This window comes from Panthera leo, chromosome D2 (assembly GCF_018350215.1).
Source record: "Panthera leo isolate Ple1 chromosome D2, P.leo_Ple1_pat1.1, whole genome shotgun sequence".
Classification (NCBI taxonomy): domain Eukaryota; kingdom Metazoa; phylum Chordata; class Mammalia; order Carnivora; family Felidae; genus Panthera; species Panthera leo.
In genome coordinates, this window is record NC_056689.1 from 62,782,954 (window position 1) to 62,804,990 (window position 22,037).

The window sequence follows — 22,037 nt, forward strand, 5'->3', positions numbered from 1 at the left end:
ATCTCTAACAGCTCCTTAAAGTGGCACTGGGGAGGGAAAATGATCCTAACGTTCATTCTGAACAAATAGGAAATTGCTTTTCTTAAGGTTTGATCTGAAAGACACACACCTCCCCTCCCATAGGTTACACCCCACACTACTCAATTTATCTGTGTCAGAAACTCCAGGGACTGAATTGATCGTGCTGTAAATTGAACCTCAGTTCTATTCTGAGTACTTGAAACGTTACACTCCATCCACTAAGTCCTCCTGCTTGGGTTGGTTGGTGGTGTCGGGGTGTGTGTGTGTGTGTGTGTGTGTGTGTGTGTGTGTTTTGATTCTAATATGTTGAAATATTTCTGCAGTCTGGTGCTATCTCTGCCTGGGACAGGAATTACAGTTTTGATCAAATCTCATAATAATATAGGGAGATGCTGAAGATTAATGCCTATTGATAATTCAAACTGCCAGAAAGTGAGATACAGAGGAGAATTTAATAACCTGAAAAATTGTTGCAAAAGAGTATGGTTTTATTTTCAGCTGTCTCTTCCATGTACTTGTTTCCAACCCAGGGTGAGTTTTGACGAGGGCCACTCCTGGGACAAGTATGGTTTCACTTCGGTTCCTCTCTTTGTTGACGGGGCTCTGGTGGAGGCGGGAGTGGAGACCCAAATCATGACGTGAGTACTTGTTTTGCTGTGGCCGAAAGGAGTCCAAGAACTGGGTTCTGTTTCCACTGAGGCCACGGGTTTTCCCAGGGAATCCAACACCAAAGCATTTCAATCTGGTCCATAGTTTCCTCATCTGTAAAATGGAAATATGCAACCTTATACTCACTGATTGGGAAGGCTACTGACAGTGTCTGAGAAGCTAGACTTCTAATTGAGCAGTTAAGATTTCTAACAGAATTTAAGATATTGTAAATTTCCGTGTGTCCAAAATCCAAGCAAATGGAAAACTTGTCTTTAGACATGTTTTCTTTCCAAAACTGTCCAGTAGGGGGCGAGGCACAGGGACAGAGCAAACAAAATAGCCAACATACTGAAATAAGAGAATATTTTAAGTACTCCTGGAGCCTGTGGCACGCGTGCACACATGCACACGCGCGCGCGCGCGCACACACACACACACACACACACACACACACACACCACGGAGTTGTTGTTCTACTTCAAGTTAATTTGCTGTGAATGTTTTTGTATATCCCTTTACATTGAGAATAGATCATCTTAAGGCTTTAACAATTCCTGAAATATTTTCTGAATGTTAAAGAAAATAGTAAGTTGCTACAAGTTTTTAAAACTCTATATAATTTTAATTCCTAAAAAGTTGATCACCTATGTGCGTTTGTGTGCATGTGTGTACGTGAGGGATATGGGAAGATAGTTATGGTAACCTTCTACCAGCCAATACCACCCTCGCCTCCTTCACTTTCAAGTGACTAGAACACTCTATGCCTTAATTATCACTGAATGGAATTGAGGGAGTCTTCTGGGTAAGATTAGGGGGAATCTGCCATGTGGTGGAGTTGGCACAGAAGGGCTCCCAGAATGCTTCTCTGCTGGTTTGGGAGAAGAGTCTGGTCTTCCTCCTCTAGGGAACACTGCTGTTCTTTGAAACTTTGCGTTACAGATGTCTTTATGGTTTTAATCAGTCTCTTCCAGTATTCCTTAACCGGCTTTGAAGGGAAGTTAGATACAGGAGCAAATGGCTAGTTCTGTGTCTTATCTTTTTCCCAGGGTATCGTTTAAAAAATCGGTCTTAACTACAGCTATGCAGTTGTGATCAGAGGTCATAAACTGGCCACCAACTTGACTCCTCTGCCGTGTTCCACCCCTCTACTGCCATTCTCACACGCAAAGTGTTGACCAGCATGCACACACACACACTGGTCTTTCAGAGTGACAGAAAAAAAACTGACAAAAAATGACAGAAGAAATGGTGCACAAGTGGGGGAAAACAAACAAATATAATAAATGGACAAAATCTGATCCCAGGTTTAGGGCACCCGAGTTAGAATTCTGTAGAATACTGTGGCTGTGGATTACCTGTCTGGTAGCTAACCACGCTATATCTTCATTTCTTCATTTTAAGACTGAATCACTCCTGCTTCTTTTAAAAATGTTGAAATCCTAAAACTCTTTGCCTTTTTAGTAAATTTAGCAGAAGCCCTGTAAGGGTGTCATGTCTACAGGACTTGTATACAGAAACAGTCCAGGATTTCCAGTATCCTCATTACTGGGGTGGGGGGGGGGGTGGGGGGAAGGTTTATAATAGAAAATCTGAATGGTTCCACAAGAACACCTTTAAAATGTTTGGGACAAGTGCAACAAAGAGTGATTTTAAATTCTCTTTAATTCTCTCCGAATTTCCCAAATTGCCAGGAAAATATTATCTCTTAACTCCAAGGGCGGTGAACTGTGTCTTTTAAAGACTCAATGCTCATTTTTGAGCTTCTGCTATTGTCTTAGGTCCTGGGTTGGATCCTGGAGCTCTGTGGTTGAAAACTGAAAGATACGATGTCAAACCCTATAAACAGCTGCTCTGATTCTCCATGGGGTATATTATGTTACTAACTGATGTCTGTAGATGAGAACCTGTGTTATGGTAAGACTTCTCTGGACAGTTCTGTCATAAAAGATGAGCAGAGTTTGTTGCTCAGGATGTAAGGTTGTAATCTGAGTTTTGTCCAGGAATTTCTTCCCATTTTCTTAAAATACACCCTAAACAGAACTGTCTCACTGTCCAAATTTCTAATGAAAGTTTCTAAACAAACAGACTCTGTTGCTAAGCTGAGAAATCACTTTATTAAAAGTTAACGATTAGGTATTCAAGTGTAGCTGTACAAGCATACACAGTATTTAAGATACAGTATATTATTGATGCTTAGAGTCTAAAGCTTCACCATTTGTTGCATATGCAGCAATAATGTATGGTGGAAGTGTAAGTTCTGGATGTTCAAAGGAAGCATCATAATATAAGTTGTATTTCTAAGATACAAATGATTTAGTAAATCTATAGATATACATCTATCATAAATATATATATACAAGTGTATATAAATACAGATGCATACACATACACATTTACCTATACATGTATGTATAGAGAGAGAGATAGGTAACAGATACAAGTAGAAATCTAAGGATCTAGGGACCTGGTATGACCTTTATAGTCATACTGCAAAAAAAAAATAATAGTAATAGAAGTTAAAAACATCGTTGGTGCCTATGTGGTAGATACTGTTCTAGATGAACAAATCAGAGAAATTCCTGTCTTCATAAAGTTTACCTGATTGTACATTAAATAAATGTGACATACAAATGACTCTGTCATTTTACCCAGAATACTCTGCCAAGAGATTAAAATGTTTTCTTGTGAATTCTGGAAAGCATATGGGATACTGGGAATACCATGATCTTTTTTCATGAAGATCTTTGACATGAACTAACTTTTCCAAATTATTTCCTATCCTTCACTTAATCACTAGCTATAGAAAGAAAACCTTCCTCTTTTCTAGGACTTTACATGTCCATCAAGGATTTAAAGTATTGAACTCTAAATTCCATAAGGCAAGTGTGCATTCAAGAAGGTTGTAGATTCTGCTTGAATTTATCAAGCCAGATATGGCTGCATTTCATAGTCAAACCTGACATAGTCCTAGAACTTGGGCAGTGAAGGTATACATGGTCCTAAAGTCAGGTGTTTCCTGCTTTTGTACCAAAGATAGATACCAGTCCCCCTTTTATTTTGTTTTCCTCTCATCCCATAATGTGATTGATCCTGCATTTTCTTGTATGAGCCCTCTTTGAATGCATTGCATGCTTATCGTGGGCATTGCTTTGAACAATATCATATATACACCAGTCTCTACATGACCTGGCATTCCCCAGCAAGTTTAAGGCTACATTTTAAATTCTGTGTTCATCTAATCTTACATGGTAATAATTTTTTTCTCAGCTTCAGATAGAGTTTAGCTCATCACGTGGATACGAAGGAGATTGACCTCAGGGCCAAACCATTTACCGAAAAGACGAGATAGCACTCCTATTTTTCTTTCCTCCCCACCAAGACTCCGCAAGAGCGGTCACAGCTTCTGCCCCTTCTACCTTCTTTATCAAGATACTTTAAATGCTAGTAAGTAGCAGGAACTAGGGGAGGGCATCATTGCCTTACATGGGATTTGGGACAGACAGGTATTTTCATGAAATTAAGATGCGTTTGGAAGCAGTTGTCCAACCAAGTATGAACAATTCAGGCTTCCTGTTTTTAACTTTTCATCAAATTCAGAGTTTCTCTAGTATGAAAATAATCGAGGTTTTGTCAGGGTTCTTCAGACAGCCACAAGTGTGAGCCCTGGAAGGATTGCCAAGAGGCAATTTTTGTCTCTCCCTCAGATTTGAAAAGGACTTTAAACCCAGGTGGCCCAATTGGCTAACCAGTGCTTTCCCCTCATGGAATGACAAGGACATGGAGGGAAGCAGGAGCTCAAAAAAATTGATATACTCCCTAAGCACTGTGAGGGCAGGGAGTCCATTTGGGGATAAACGTGCTTCCTCTTGTCATTTAACCAAAAACTTACTAATGATGTAGGCTGTTTGAATTCTGTATTTTTCTCCTCGTGATTAACCCTAACTCTGTAGCTCAGCTTTGGTCAGGGAGAAAGAAAGGCTAGCTCATTCTCACTGAGGTTGTATCGCTTTATCTTGCTACCTTCATTTAGAGGATGTAAATATTTATAAGGATACAGTGGTTAATTTTGTGTCAGCTTGACTGGGGCCTCTGGGTGCCTAGATATTTGGTCACATATATTTCTGTGAGGATGTGTTTGGGTAAGATTAATATTTCAATCATAAAGCAGACTGCCCTCCCTAATGTTTGTGGGGCTTATCTGGTCAGTTAAAAGTCTGAATGGAACAAAAAGGCGGAGCTTTCCCTGAGCAAGAGAGAATTCCTCTTGAGTGGCTGGCTGCCTTTGAACTGAGGGACATGGCTTTTTCTGTCCTTGAACTTCAACTAAAAAATCCACTTGGGTTTCGAGCCTGAACTACTCTATCAGCTCTCTTGGGTTTCCAGCTTGCTGACTCACCCTACAGATCTTGGGACTTGTCAACCTCCATAATTGTGTAAGCCAATTCCTTATAGTAAGTAAATCTCTCTCTCTCTCTCTCTCTCTCTCTCTCTCTCTCTCTCTCTCTCTCTGTCTCTCTGTCTCTGTCTGTCTCTCTCTCTCTCTCTCTGTCTCTCTCTCTGTCTCTCTCTCTGTATGTATGTATATACACACATATACAGCTGACCCTTGAACAATAGGTTTGAACTGCACTGGTCTACATATATGTGGATTTTTTTTTTTCAATGAATACAGTACAGTACTATAAATGTATTTTTTCTCTTCCTTGTGATTTTCTTTTCTCTAGCTGACTTTATTGTAAGAATACATTATGTGATACATATAACATACACAATATGTACTAAGTGACTATGTTATCAGTAAGACTTCCAGTCAACATTTGGCTATTAAAAATTAAGTTTTTGGGGGGAGCCAAAAGTAATACACAGATTTTTAACTCTGCAGAGGCTTGATGCCCCTAACCCCCCCTGCATTTTTCAAGGGTAAGGGTCAACTGTATATGTATAACTTATTGGTTCTGTTTCTCTGGAGAGCTCTGAATAATACACAGTTTATAATTGAAAATTGTGTAATGAGCTTCTAATATGTTTCAGACTCTCTTAGAGGGTATTAAAGAGGTAAATACAATTCTTTTTACCTTCAAAGAACACTCACACCAATGTGTTTGGGGAAGGAGATATACCAATCATCAAAGAACCCTGGTTGTATAACCAGGATATGAGTAAAAGGAAGTGAAAACTTCACACATACAAAAAAAAAGTGATGATTGAGTTGGTCTTGAAATTTCATAGCAGTTCACCAGTGGAGAACCAATTAATAGGTAATGGAATATAAGCTCAAAGAAAGCACAGATTTTTTTCAGTTTTATTGAGTACTGTAACCTCAGTACTCCTCCTGAAAGAGGAATTGCCACATTGTAGAAAGTCAGTAATTATTTGTTGAAACAATGACTGATTTCAAGACAAAGAACCAAACAAAGCAAAGTGCCACAAAAGAGCACATGGCTGGGTCTCAAGGGATTGATATTTTGAATGGTCTTTAATTATGTTTAAGAATTTGACCTGTATCCAGAGTGATGTTCTTGAATTTGAAAATATGGTAATGCCATTCCTCTTCTCGAAGCCCGTGGAAGTCTTTCTATTGCCTTTAGGATTAAGTCATTGAATAGTCTATAAATATCTATACTTGATCACATGTCTGGGATCTCATTTCTGTCCCCAACACTGACCACTTTTCTCTGATCCATTGGTGCCTTCCTGCCCCTGGGTTTTTGTATATCTGTCTGGAATGTTCTTGCCTTCTGAACTTGAACAACCAAACTTCTGGATGTCTTTCAGGTCTCAGCTTAAGTATCAGCTCTTCTGGCACACTTTCTTTAGCCCACCAGATCACATTGAGGACCCTCATGCCACATGCTGTCTTAGCCCTATGTAGTTTTCCTTCACCATGCTTTGGACAATAAATATTAATGAAAATGGCATTGTTTTTCAGTAGCTTCCTCCTCCACCTTCATCTGCCCTTGATCCACAGACACGTGTGTGTGTGTGCGTGTGTGTGTGTGTGTGTGTGTGTGTGTGTGTAAACACACACATATGACTTTAAGTTCTGTGAGGGAGGATCTTTGTATATGTTGTTCTTTGAGTGCTATATGTTTACCAGTTTTTAGGATATGATGGTGTATATGTCAGTGATTAAATGAATAAATGAATGAATTAACAAATGCATTTTATGGTCCCCAATAATCTCACCACTATTGTGATTGTAGTGACTTAACTGGACTCTGAAGTGCTGTGATCAGAATCCACTAGTTGCAAGTAATGAGGGTCTGGGAGTTGAGTAGGAATCAGCATTCTGTGTGCAGAGGTATGTATGGAGTATGACACAAGGGATGGAATGATGTGTGGCCACCAAGAGGCAGCTGGAGAACGAGAACCAAAAGGGGGTGATTCCGAATTTCCTCAACCATTCACAAGAGTCTGCCTGGCTTCCACTTCTCCTGAAGGCCAGTGCTTGGGGAGCATGGTACCTTCGAACATGAGCTCTACAGGGAATTCGTGTGGGAGAGACAGTCCCCAGCTTGCAGGCATGGGGTTTACCTACTTTCATTGCTCTTTTTTCCCACCGTCTTTTCAAATGTTATTATTTCGGCATCTCCCTGGTAACCTTGACAGGAACCATCTAGTCTAGCCTAATTCATTGTGAAATGTGACCATTCTTATTACTTAAGGCTGAGAACGGGACTGGATGATTGACAAGCAGAGGGCCTACTGCCATCTCAGACAGTGGCTCTCTACCTGATGGGATGAGTTGCTTGCAGCTGCTGAAGTACTCGGGCCTCTTTGGTGTAGTATTTGCCCCCAGATTAGCACGTTAAGGAGAACTCTTTTTTGCTTGACTCAGATGTTGAATCAAATGGAGAAACACTGCTTTCCTACATTCTCAAAGCTACATTTGAAATTCTTTCTTGATATAAAATATTTGAGCCCATTGGCTGTGATTTAGCTGATCTTTAACAAGAGCAAGGGAGAACCTGATAGTCTCTCAGGGGGAAAAAAATAAACCAAAAGGAAAGTCCTGCTTCCCTGGAAGAAAGTGGATGCTTCTTGCCAGGCGTAAGAAGTACCTTCTTACCCGTCTGTGCCTGTTCAACACCTTCTTTTTATGTCAGGTACCTGAGCACTTTCTCAAATTGGATTTTATAGATTTCTCCCAACAACCCTGCTGTGTAGATCAGATTGTCATCACTCAGCAGATGAGGACACTGAGGCTCAGAGAAATTCACTGCTCACCTCACAAGTTCAGTAGGAGGCAAATTGAGAGCAAGGACTGTGAATTTCAAATGTCAGGCTAAGAGCTAAAATTTGAGGAAAGGTAGTAGAATTCTCCAAGGTTTGTTCAATAAAGGACCGTGGTGTGTGGGAACAAGAGTGACAGGATGCTAGCTAGTCACTAAGTATTGATGGATGGCCACTGTCCTCCAGACACCAAGTCACAGAAGACCCATTCAAACACAACCTGTTTGAAAAGATATGGCGAACATGTGCTAGAACTGGAGAAGGATTACATTGGAAGGTATGGGGCAAATTGTAGTTGCTATGAGACATCAAAGAAGAGATTGAAGATAGAATAGCTGGAAAAGGTTTTGTGACTCTGCAGACAAGAAGGAGACAGGGAGAATTATGAGCAAACATGGAGCAGTAGACCATGCCTGTCCTGCAGAGGGGACAGTGAGAGGTAGAGATACTTGCAGCAAATTGTCTAGGGCCAATTGCCTCACTGACTCCTTGTATAAATCCAATTCTAATTGGCATAAATCTCAGATCCATTGTTCCACTAGCAGAACTAATAGCCATAGTGAAGGGGGAGAGAGAACATTTTACCTAGAAAATTATACAAACCCCAAAACTGCAGAGGTTAAAAAAAATGAAGACCTTCTTTCCACTCATGAGACTGTGACCACATGCTTAGCAGGGAACAATGCCCTTAAATATAGCCTTAGTGCCACGCAGAGACCCAACCCTGAGCATAAATGCATTGTTTAGCCTCTGGTAACTGCATCTGATAAAGTCGTTGGAAATGAACCAGTGCTGCTTCCATTGATCTGTTTTTCAGTTCTCTGCTATTTGCTGGAAGAACCCGATTTTACTTTGCCCAAAGTAAGTCATTTGAGTAATCGGTAAATCCAGTGGAACTCTGAAGTCACTGCCTCTAAGGCTGGCTGCCGGGCTCACAATCTTCACGTTGTCAACAGACGTCCATCATTTCAGAAGCACACTCCTCTGTGCCAAGGAACACAGAAGCAGAATGTGTGCTGATTGTAGGGGATTTTGGGTGATACTGGGATGTACGGGAGGCTGGCAATAGCCTGGAAGGAAAAGATTTATTTTGACCAAAAAACGACTGTGTGTGATGGGGTGATGGCCAAGAGCATGGGTTTTAGAACTCCACACTCCAGGGACAGGGCTCAGGTTTCCACTTAGCATCCATGTGACCTTGGAAGCCTTATCTGCTCTCCCTCTGAGTTTGGGTTTCCTGACATGGATGTGAGAATTAAGTGGAAATAAGCTCCACAGAGGAACGTTAGAGATGTTTGTAATCTCTCTAGTCTAATGAACAAGATGTGAGTCACTTGCAGGGAAGAACTTTGGCCAACCAGATAGGGGTCCACAAAGATTTTCCCTAATGATTTTAGACTTTGCTGGCCACAGGGTCTTCAATGCTACTTGATCCCCAATCTAGTGTGAAAGCAGCCAGAGCCATTCACAATATGCAAATGAATGGGCCTCAGTGTATTCCAATAAACCTTCACTCATAGGCACTGAAATTTGAATTTCATGCAATTGTTACATGTCATAAAATACCATTATTCATTTGCTTTTCTTCCCCTAACATTTAAAAACTGTTGTTAGCTTGTAGACCTTCCAGAATAGATAGCAGGCCAGATTTATCCCACATGTTGTAGTTTGTTGACTCTGAAGGACAGGGCACATGGAGCTTAATTTACTGTGGCTTGTTACAAACCTAGTGTGAATCTTTGACACAGTTTCTACAAACCTCCCCTTCCCACAAACTCTATCTCTATTGCGCTCCTTTATGAAATATTGAATAGGCAAATCACTTGGAATGACTTAGAAGTTTCCTCATTTCTTATTCTACCCACATAGGCAACTCATCTCTTTCAGGAAGCCCTCCTCAGCTCCTTCAGCTCTTACTTATTCCCTTTCATTGAATTTCCTTTCTTAAGGTGCAGGGTTTGGCACACAGGTGTATTTAGTGTGGTCTGCACTATTCTTAATGGAGTCAAAATTTGCAAAGTTGGAAACATCTGGCAGCATTGAACCTGAATGCTCATAGTCCAGAATTTTTCTAGAGCTGTATGACAGCTGCCCTTTGGACTGGACATGCTATTTCCTGCCCCACCTGTCTCCTGATGTACATGTGTCTGCTCCAATTCTTCAGCTCACTCATGGTCCATTCAAGCTGCCCTTCTGTCTCCTGTAAGAGTTTCCGTTTGTGATTTCCAATATAGATTCTACATCCACAATTTCATACCTGTGTTGTTTCTTGAAGTTCTCCTTGAAAGTTTCAAAAATGCAGTAATACAAAGAATAATCTCATAAGCACCTGTGTACCAACCCCTTGGAATTAATATTATGTTAACACACTATGACTCTGGCTTCAGATTTGTTTTACTGAATGTACAGAGCATCCCAGTAGAGTTTGTCTTCTCATTATTGCCCATTTTCAGACCCTGTTTTTTTATTCCCTCCACAGATCAGTGACCACCATTAATTTGATATATATCCTTGAAGTGCGTGTTGACACATTTAGTACATATTTAATTATCCACAAACAAATATGTAGTATTGCTTTATTTGTTTTTAAGGTGCATAATTTATCTAAATGCTATCATTCTCCTACATGAGTCTGTCACTCAATATTATCTATCTTGGGGCATATCCATCTGGTCCAGACACTTTTAATGTTGTATGGCATTCTGTCATGATATGAATATGTGCTGCTTATGTCTCCATTCTCCTATCAGTGGACATTTAGCTTATTTCAAACAGTTTTTTACACTATTTCAAATGTATTCTTCTATCTCTGTGCATGCCTCCAAGTGCCTAGATAGAAGTCTCAGAGCTACAGACCTACAAGTGGAATTGCTGGGTCATGGCGTATTGTTATCATCATCTTTACTTTTGCACGGTTTTCTAATTGTTTTACGTATTGGTCATCTTGGTGGTGGGAGTGTGAGGGATTTTTTAGTCCATCAGAGTCATAGAGTTTACAACTGTCTCATTCATCATCTCCCAGAGCCGTGGACATGGAGGCTTGTGCACGATTGGTACTCATCAGATACATAGGGATTGAATGATACCATTGGACTGACTGGCAAATATTTAAGGGTAGGGGTTGAATTTTATTCTCTTTAGGATTCTTTCTATCTCTTGGTTCAGATTTTGGCACAAAGTTGGAGGCTGAGAAATACAATGCCATGGGAAAACCAGGTGGCACTCCTTCTCCTTTCTTCCAGCTCTTTCTATTCCCATGTAGTTCCTCTTCTCTTGAGCATCCATCATCTCCTTGTTTGCATCTCTTAGGTCCCCCTTAATCCACCAACTCCTGACTCATCTTTCACAGGTCCACAGATGACTGGTTTCTAACCCACTGATACAGACTTTAAAATTCCAAATTTTAAACTCAAAATTTCAAATTTTAAAACTTTAAAATGTCAAAACTAAGATTTGAGAAAGGAATCAATGTTGTTTGGACACAGAAAGAGTCTTTACTTGTAAAAGATCAGCTCTCTTCCCTTTGCCTTGTCGGTTCCAATGCTAAACCTTCAGTTTCTTTCTCAATTTCCCCTCCATCCTCTGCCTCTTCCAGGACTTACTTTCAAGCCTGCTAATCCCTGCCTCTGTCTGCCATCTCACAGATCGGAGCATCATGCAGCTAATACAGGCTCTGTGTGCAGGATCCCTTGCTGCTGATCCCCTGCCTATTTCTATTAAGGTCTAGTTCCTGTCTCACTTTCACTCAGTGTAATTCTGAGGCAGCTGCTGACCTCCTTTAGTGCTAAGCCCATCTACACCCTAATGGGAAAACAATCAGGTGGCATGGACACACACCAGTAGCCAAGGATGTGGCCTAAATTTCTGGAGACCAACAACTGCGGGCTGCTGATGGCTGGCCTTCTCAGAACACTGCTCTTTCCGCTTTGATTTGAAATAGGTCCTCAGGAGCTTACTCAATGGAAGTAGAGAGGAAAGCTTATGGGGCAGGAAGCAGGAGAAGGCTTGGGGAGCCTCGGCCTTCCACAGAGAACTAGATATTTAGAAAAGGACTCAGGGAACCACATGTATCGAGCCTCTATTACAAGAACTTACCAGATCTTTATTCAACAGGATGCATTGCATGCTCACTACAAGATAGGCACTGTTCTCAGAGTTCCAGGAGCTGGTCTAAGACATACACAAGGTAGTCAAAGGCTCTTCTGATAGGAAGTTTATGTTCTAAAGCCTCTTCCACACCCTACAGAAGAAAGAACAGTTTTGTATGAGGTTTATTTCAGGTCTAGTGCTATGGAATATGTTCTATAATCTGATTGTGAGCTTTTAATGGTGGTAGTGGTGATGTGGGCGCACATGAGATAGGGGAGGGAGAGGAAAGAAGAGAGGAGAGGAGAGGAGAGGAGAGGAGAGATTGCTATAAACCTCAGGGCACCTCTAACTTTCAGCAATTCTGACCCTGGCTGTGGTTTCTCATTATTACTTGTATCTTAGTTTGAGAAAAAACAACACTGTGAATGAATTGAAAGGAACATTACAGATTATTAAGAGTGGTTACCTCCAATGGGTCCTTTATTTTCTCATCTATACATTTTTTATAGTTTTCTAATTTTTGATAATGAGGAAAGGGAAATCATTTATCAAAATATACACATGAGAAAAAAGTATCTCCTGGATAATGAAAGGAGCTGCATTTAATTATATTTTGGTGATTTTGTAGGTCACACTGTACTTTTGAGGTTGTGACCTAAAGGAAGGGAGAGTCTTAACTACCCACCATCACTTTTCAGTGCTAACTAATGCCATGAGTAAATTAATACTAAATCATTTCAAATAAATAGGCTACTGGAACCCAATCAAAAACAAGAATGGAAAATAGACAAACCCCACTCATAAAATAAAAATTCAGGAAATTGCTAGATAGTGGCTTCTGATGAAGCAGTGCTCTAAATAATTTCTTCAAGGTCATCTGGTTAATTTATGATGCATTTGTAAGTTATTGTGTATTTTAAAAATTAATGAAAGATTTAATTATAGCAGGGTTGCCTGTGACCTTTTGTGAAATGACTTCATCATAAATCTGCAGGCATTTCAGAACTGTTTTCCAGGTTTCTAATAATTTGCTCTCAAATTAATGACATCCAGCCAGTGAAAGGAGTCAAGCTTGAGTAAAAGGATTGAGTTGGGATTTGCGGTTTCCTAGCAATGGCTAATTCTAAGTCCTGGTTGGGGTTGGCAGAGAAGATGGTGTGTGACTCACAGGAATCCACAGCAGGTTTAACTGTTTACTTAGAGAAATAAATCCAGTGTGTCAATAGGGGAAATTGTCGGTAGCCAGACTAGCTTATTGCAGAATATTTTATTTAGGGAACATTTTTCTGCATATCCATGTGGAGGTAACGCCTGGACCAGTGGGAAAATTCTTTTTCCCTGGTAACCATAGTCCTTCTCCCTCATTTATAAATTGAAGGTCTGTGTCTACCCTCCAGCCCGGTTGCCAGCTACCTGTGAAGCTGAACTTAGACTCCATCACTCTGGGATCTCTGACCTTCACCTATGGGATCTCTGACCTTCACCTAACTTAGTGAGAAGAGCTAAGCTGCCTTTGGAAGAAAGCAGGCTCACTTCCTCAGAAACCAGGGTATATCATTGTCTGTGTCATTCTGATGATTCATTTGATTCAGTAGAGTGTACAGAGGAATGCTATATCTTAACAAATCAAAGAAAAATTCTCTCTCTTAAAAGAACCTGGAGCACTTATTTGTAGTTCCAGATTGGCAGGCTAGAGTTTGGAAAACCTGGAACATCCTTTAGACACAGAAGCCTGAAGGAAAAGCCAGCAAAATGTAGAAGGAAAGTCTTGGCTGAAGACTTCCTTGTTTGCCACAGCCCTGAATATGATCTCTGGTGTACCCTTCATTCTTCCAGTAATGCACTACTGTCACCCCTGGCAAATCATGGCTCAGCCTGCATGCTGCAAAGGCTTCCTGTGAAAAGTAGTCAGCGTGGGAGGAAGAGCTGGGTTCCAGGAGTCTTGGGTCCTAGTTCTTTGTGTTCTTGAGCACACCACTACATCATTGTTTTCCCTAGCCAGCATACGAAGGGGTTGGGTCAATGATTTGTCCCTAATGACCCTTGGATGACTAAGACTTTATAATTCTATTTGTCCTTTTTCATGCCCAAAGGACTCCCAAATAGAGGCAGAACCAATAAAGATTGTCATAGTTCAGGTTCAAGTACATAATCATCCACATAGTTGATGCTTTAGAACTTGAGACAAATTGGGTCATAATTGAAGCTCTCTGGATATATCTTCTCGGCAGATTTTTCTTCCTTCCTCCAATTGGACTTTCAGTTTTATATATTTCATGGGGTTTTTTTCTTTTGTGCAAGCAGCCTATAATGAGCTGTTGTTAAGGGGACCCCCATGCCCAAACCTCAGTGACAAACTGTGCAGTCCATGATTGCTAATGAATCATGAAATACTTAAAAGAGATATGGGCCTTGCTAAAAGCACAGTGCTGAAAACTGTGTTATAATATTAGCAGCAACTGCCTAAGTTGGACTGGCTGCCACACCTACTTGCTCTATAATTCTTTTTGGATGAGTTATTTAACTTGAGCCTTAGTTTCCCTATCTGTTAAATGAGAATAATAAATGAAATGACATAATCCATACAAAGTGGTTAATGAACTGTAAGGGTTCAATAAATAATCACAAATATTGATATTCCTGATTATTATTGTTATTTGACTGACTTCTACTAGAGTGCCTACTGTTTGCAGTCTTGTAGAGATCATGGGTATATAAAAGCATAAGGTACACTATCTGCCCACAAAGTTCTCAGTCATCCAACAAAGGACATAAAGCAAATTATCATTATTAGATGCTATTACATAAAAATATTAATAATTTAAAATTATTTACTTCTTAGTTTATACAAAACACTATATAAACACTTAGTTTATACAAAACACTATATATGACACATTTAAACCTCAGCACTCAGTTAGGTACTGTTATTATCCTCATTTTGCACATGAGAAAACGGAAGTCTAATTAATGTGTGTAAAGACTTTCATTGGGTCTGGGATTGGCACTCACAGCTTGCCCTATCTGATAATAACACCTGTGTGTTTAACTAGTTCATTCTGCTGGCTCTCAGACAATAAATATATGACAAGGATGGCTTGTCATAAGTTGCAAACTTTTAAGAGTTTAAGATCTAGCAAGGAGGATAACATACTTATGTACATAGTGTATTAATTTTGATACCTTCTGGAAGTACTAAGGGTAATACCCAAAGTACAGAAAAAATGCTACAAAAATTCAGAGGAAAGATATTTTTTTTCTTCTTAAGGAAAGGAGTGGAAGAGGAGGAAATATCAAGGAAAACATAATAGAAAAGTTAGCATTTGAATTAAACCTAATAGAATAATCTATCAAGAAGATAGAATAATCTCAAAATCTGTAGTGTTATGATTACATAATTCAAAAATGTACAAAAAACTCAAGGAGAAATGGAATATTTGCAGTATCATAGGAAATATTTTAATAATTTTCACATGGAAATCAATAGAACAAGGAGTCAAACAAGGAGTCAAATCAAGGAGTATGATTTTGGTGTGAATACTATTAGTAAGTTTTATTTAAAAGACCTGTATACAACTTCTACTCAACAAATAGAGAATATATATTTTTTAAGCAAACATTTATTTTTTTTTAAATTGACCATACACTGGGCCCCATGGAAATTATGGACTAATTCCAAAGACCTGATATAATTGAGGTCATATTCTCTCTAAATGTTATAATTAGATCAAAATATTAAAATAGAATTATGATAAAGAAAATAAAGGAAAAGACATCTATGTTTGGAAACAAAAGCCTGGGTCATTTGGGGGTAGTTTTGTTTTTTAAAGAAGAAATCTAAACAGCCACTATGAAATATTTAGATTTGAAAAACTATCCCTCCTTTCCTTTCACTCCAATGCATTATTTCCCATCACCCCCTCTACTGTTTGACTTGAGACCTGCAGCATGAGTGGGAATTGGACAAAATCAGATGTGGGGAATAGCATCCCCAAGCAGAGGAAAATCAGGCACTAGGAAATCATGCTGCTTTTGGTGGAATGAACAGAATTATGCTTGAGCGCAAGTAACATGGAGGAGAGCAGGAGATAATATTACAAAGATAGATGGAGGCTACTGTAGGGTGGCTTTTAAATCAAATTCAAAGGTATTATCCTGATAGTCATGACTAGAGCTTATGAAAGTTCAAGGACAAGAATAGGTACCTTGGGAGTTTTTTACAAAGAGTTTGAAATTGCAGAAATAAATACGATTGCCAAGGTCAAGTGTAAGAACCAAGAAGACGAAGACTTAAGTTACCACAGTCAGAAATGAGGGGAAGAAGAGATAGGTGAGAAGTACACTAACAGAAGTACCAGTAAGGAAAGGAGAATATGGTGTCACTGAAGCAGAAAGCTAGAGAAACTGAGGAAAAGCCTCTGTTTCTGGGGGAGAAGATCAGCATCTGCTCATACAGGATGTCAAAAGCTTAGAAGAGGGGAGAGATCCCTTACACTTGCAATATCTAAGGAATGTTTCTAAGAGGAGGTGACATTTCAGTGGGGGCTTAGAATGGGATTGGGGCAGGCAGAGAAGGAAGGAGCAAATAGCATGGCAAAAAAAGGTGTTGAATTAGTAAAATGTGTGTGTGTGTGTGTGTGTGTGTGTGTGTGTATGAACATGCACATGCACCACCAGGGACTCTGCTAAGTGTTCCACAGCAATTACCGTCAGCATATATATAATGCACATGTATGCAAGCATCTGTGTAGAGTAGGCATTTGTGGAAAATAAAGTAGACTAGTTTGGTTGGAACAGAGGGAAGAAGGAAGAACAGTTTGGAAAAGAATTATGAGGTCCAGATTTGGGATAGAATGCTAGTTCTAGGAATGTGATCTCTATTTTATTCTGTAACTAGTTTCTGAGCAGCCATGTAGTGTCTTTGGAATCATGCTCAAAGACAACTCTCTGGAAGCTGGTGGAAAATTGGTTTCATGAATATGGATATATGGTATAAACAAGTGAAACCAGTGAGGAGGCAGTAAGTACGAGAGCCTGGATTACATTCTTCAGCAGGAAGATGAGCATCCAGTAAGAGTTGGCTTCACATGGATGCCAACTTGAATCCTAGTTCAACCTTGATCTTGAAAATGAACCTAGTGCCTCAGTTTCTTTACATGAAATGACTATACCCATGATCTCAGGGAATGTGTGTGGGGTTCCAGATTATAAAAACCGTGAAGCATTTAGCAGAGTCCGTGGAAAATGATAAGCATGCTGTAAAATATAACCATCAGTGGTAGCCATTGTTGTTATCAGGGTATGGAAATGGGATTCCCATTGAGTTGGTGAATATGAGAGATTATTTAGAAGTGCAATGAAAAGGAATGAGTGTCAGGCAGGAGATTAAGAGAGAGGACCAAGTCGAGGACTGAGTTTCTGCTGACACACAGGTTTCTAGCCTAATGAGTGAGAACTTGGGTGGGTCAGCCACAGAGAGAGGAGAGTCAGGAAGGACCTGTCAAGTCATCTTTGGCCTTCTTCTCTTAAAATTTTCCTCAGGCAGATATAAATGGGGGAATTAGTGGTTAGAAGAGCTCGAGATGCAGGTGTAAGAGTCCCTGAGGAAGATAAGGGAAAGGGCAGGTTCTGGGGCAGGTCGATGACAACACTGTATCATCTTACTTGAGTTCAATCAGATGTTCTTTCAAAAATTAGTCCACAGTAAAGTCTTAATCGGACCACCCCAAGCATCATTTGTTCTTTCTTTTGCACATTTCTAGTGCCTTTCTTTCTAATATTGAATCCTTGTCCTTTTCCTCTCTGAAGGACTGTGATCAACCACTCTCTCCTAGAATCTTCGCTCAGCTTTTACAACTGTGTATAAAGGTTGGTATAATTGGAGGTCAGGAAAAAGAACTATGCAGGGGAGAATCAGGTGACCCAGAATTGCTCTCCTGTAAAGAGAAAAACATCTTCACAGAGCCTGCTTCTCTAATTACATTTAGTGTGGCATTGTTTCCACCTAAATTATAGCAATTAAATAACCAGATCCCCTTTGAAATCATTTAATTAATGAGTAGCTAAACCTTTATGTGTATGGAATTCTAATGAAGTTTCTTTTTATTTTTGAGAACCACTTCTGTCCCTCAGATTAATCACTCCCCTCCCCAGAAGTCTCACTCAAGTCTGGATGGTAGGTAAGAGAAGGTATGTTAGGGTCCCAGAAAATCATTTGTTTGTGGAAGTCCAGGATAACAAAGGACAGAGAAGCTGCTGCTATTTCTCTCTCAAGATTGTTTTTGTCTTTCTAAACCCCAAAGGACACACAGATCAACCATGTTCTTTGGCCCAGAAATAAGGGCGGATAAAGCTATTAGTCCAATTTTGAAGAAGTGAATGACTTTGATGGATTAATTCTATCCATTAATCAACTCAGAACTGTTTAATGAGCATCTGTTTTATGGAAGAAGTGCCAGTGGAGATAAAGACGAATGACTCTAAAAGATAAATCTTTTGTGTATGGGGTCACCAGGAGATAGATGGCTTGTACACCTGGAGGTAGGCATAAGGATTGAAAGAAAATAAACTCTTGGAAATTATCTTAGAAGGGCCACATTCCATCTAGACTGTTTCTGCATTCCAACCTTTGAGTATATGTGTCACTGATTAAAGTCATCTTGTATAAGGAAGCTGCTGGTTTAAAAGATGAAGTTATTTGCTCAAGGTTATTTAGTTAATTTAGTGGCAGACCAGGAATAGGGAAAGATATTTTCTATTTCTTTGCCTCGTACTCTTGTCACCATGACTAAACCATCTGCGTGTTAAAAATCAAGCAACAGGAGGAGCACATGAGGGCACTCTCTGACCAGAGTCACATTAGTAGTCTAGACATTTGATACCAGAGGAGTTTAAAAAAAGGAAGAGACAGTCTTTTAGGTTGATAGAGCCAAAAAAGAGGGTGAATCTTAAGCCAAAAACTCTTGTGAAAAAATCCAGATGACAAGGTAAAAAGAAAAACAGAAGTAATAAATTTTAATTGATTTTTCCTGAAAATCCATATAGTGAGGAATGGCTTAGAGAATTCATTAATTTTGCTTTGGTCAGGAGCAACTTCTTCGAGGGAACTAACGGGCAGGCTACCTGTTTCCAGTCATTTCTATTTATGTATGAGGTATCTACTTTCTCCAAGGCTCTGTATAAAATGTCACACACACACAGACACACACAAAAGGCAAAGCCCTGAATTTGAGGTTAGTATGTATCTTAAAAAGGGGATATTGAGCCAAACCTGTCAAAAGCTCTTGATGAGCAGGGACTTGGATGTGTATTTCTGGGGGTTCCAGCAATAGGAGTGATGGTGATGGTAATGAACATTTGTTGTTCAGTGGAATTTTCAAGATTTTCACATCTTTATCTCACATGATAGGTTTTTTATATGTTGGCGAAAATACACTTTAAGTTAAGAAGTGGGGTTAGGAATACATTTCTGCAGCAGAGGGTCAAAATAGTTTACCTTGGTAATTGCAAGGACTACGGATGATAGAGGATTTGTGCATGCTAGAAATTATCTTTTTTTTTTTTTTTTTTGCCAAAGACTTGAGATTGAAACCACACTCTAGAATTCCTCGTTCCTCAATAATCAATTAGTGTTTCTTTATCAAGCACCTACCATTGAAAGGCTTTATGGCATACAAAAAGTATAAAGAAGATGTGGTTTATGTACACAATGGAGTACTGCTCAGCAATGAGAAAGAATGAAATCCCACCATTTGCAACAATGAGGATGGAACTGGAGGGTATTATGCTAAGTGAAATAAGTCAGTCAGAGAAAGATAGATACCACATGTTTTCACTCCTATGTGGAACTTAAACTTAACAGAAGACCATAGAAAAAGGGAAGGGGAAAAAATTGTTTCCGAGAGGGAGACAAACCCACAAGAGACTCTTAAATACAGAGAACAGACTGAGGGTTGATGGGGAGGGGGTGAAGGAGAGGAGAAATGGGTGATGGGAATTGAGGAGGGGACTTATTGGGATGAGCATTGGTTGTTGTATATAAGCGATGAACCGCATGAATCTACCCCTGAAACCAAGAGCACACTGTAGAAACTATGTTAGCTAACTTGACAATAAATTATCTTTAAAAAAAAAAAAGAAAAAGAAGCGTAAGAAGTGTTCCAAACCATAAGGAGCTTTCTAATTGGTTAACACAAACTTGACCAAAGGTAGGAAAATTACATTCTAGATAAGAGGTCTAGAGCTATGTTTCTTAAAGGTTAGTCTTGGGACCAGCATCAGCATCATCTGTGGAGCTTTTAGAAATGCAAATAATCAGGGGCACCCAAGTGGCTCAGTCATTAGCACTCTTGATTTTGGCTCAGGTCATGATCCCATAGTCTCACAGTCTCGTGGTTGGTGAGACAGAGCCCCTCAGAGGACTCTGTGCTGACAGTACTGGAGCCTGCCTAGGATTCTCTCCTTCTCTCTCAGTCCCTCCCCCACTTGCACTAAGTGGCACCTACTCTCTCTCTCTCTGTCTCAAAATAAATAACTACACATTTAAAAAAGAAAAGAAAGAAATGCAATGAGGCACCCAAAACATACTAATAAGAAAGTAAGAGAATAAGACAATCTATATTTAACAAGCCCTCTGTGATTCTGATGGAGACAGTGGAGAACCTCTTGTCTAGAGATAATAGGACCATTTGAGCTTCTGAGGAAACAGTTCAATGTTGCTGGAACAGTCATAGAAGTCTTTCTGAAAGAAGTATCACCTGATTTTGGAATCACGTTATCCTTTTAGAGATATTCCATATCTTGGGTTCTTTCACCCTACCTCTCTTGGGTTTTCATATTAAGTTGATATATAAACCACTTTGTTTCCCCCAAAATTTACCACAAATGGGATGAATATGCTGTGCCTACTTACTGGTGATGAGATCTGTAACTTTAGAGGAGCATTTCCAGTGAATAAGAAACTTTTATCTGGGAAATTAAGTTTTTTTTTATTTGTTAATCAGAAGTAGTCTGGGTTTTCTCTATTCCTAATCTACCTTGTGGGTGATTATCATCCCAGATTAAGGTACATGGTTTCTCATGATGGTCATCCTGCTTTCTATGCTGGCTTCACACTTTTACAAATCCTATTGTGAATTTTAACATCTGTTCTAAGGGTAGTTAGGAAAAGGGATGAGAAATGCTTGAATTTAAATTAGTCCTTATTTTATCTCCTGCTAAGTTTGCTGCATTTCTGTCATTTCCTTGGCTTCCATGGGCTCCAATCAGAAGAACTGTGAATGAATGCAATATTGAATGGAATTAGGGAAGCCAGATACATCCAAGAGACCATTTCAGTCACTTATGTCCCATAGGCGGGGGCCCATATTGAACATTTTTCTTCCCAGAACCAATAATGGATAGAGAGATGGGGAGTACATTAATATCTGAAAGTTGCTAAGGGGTTTTAGTTAGGGTCCACTGATCTTAGTTGGGGTCCAATGAGAAAATGAGCAAAGATTATAGTCCTGACATTCAGTGTTTAAAATTTTGTATCTGGCAAACGTAAGTGATCACATGGGAGAGCAGACTAGCACACTCCCAAGTAAAAATATTTTTGTATCAATTTACAGTTTGAGGAAGGACCTGGGAAACACAGTGTAAAGACATCTGGGCTAGAAGCCAAAGAAATATAGATGAAAGGATATGCCTTGCAAGATTGCAGAAGACAGAGGCTGAATTAGTCCCCAAGTCCTAACTTGGCACCTGTTTTTGTGGTCAGTTCTGAAATGAGCTCTCTGAGACTGGAAACAGGTATCCCAGAGAGTTGGGAAGACCAACAACATGGACATCCTTAGAGGGTCAGGGTCAATTAGGCTGGGCACTTGGGTGATGCTTGCATCCTCCTCCAAAGCAGCCCTGGGAGATGGTGAAGCCTGAGCTTGAGGTTCTGTGTTTACTAACTCTTGAGCATTCCTTTCCTTTGTGGGCAAGTTTATCTATTAGAAAGTTCTCTCATATTTTGTAAACTTTCACGTTTTTCTATCTTGTTAGTTTTTTTTATA

At 39.7% G+C, this 22,037-nt stretch overlaps 1 protein-coding gene across 9 annotated transcripts in view; it reads left to right on the top strand.

The window, feature by feature from the left end:
- SORCS3 (sortilin related VPS10 domain containing receptor 3) overlaps positions 1-22,037 on the top strand; it is a 590,282-nt gene that overhangs the window by 514,822 nt on the left and 53,423 nt on the right. For all 9 annotated transcript variants that reach the window (XM_042908251.1, XM_042908252.1, XM_042908255.1 and 6 more), the window contains one exon: positions 552-659. In XM_042908251.1, the coding sequence (XP_042764185.1) occupies positions 552-659 (108 nt within the window). The remainder of the gene's footprint in view (positions 1-551; positions 660-22,037) is intronic.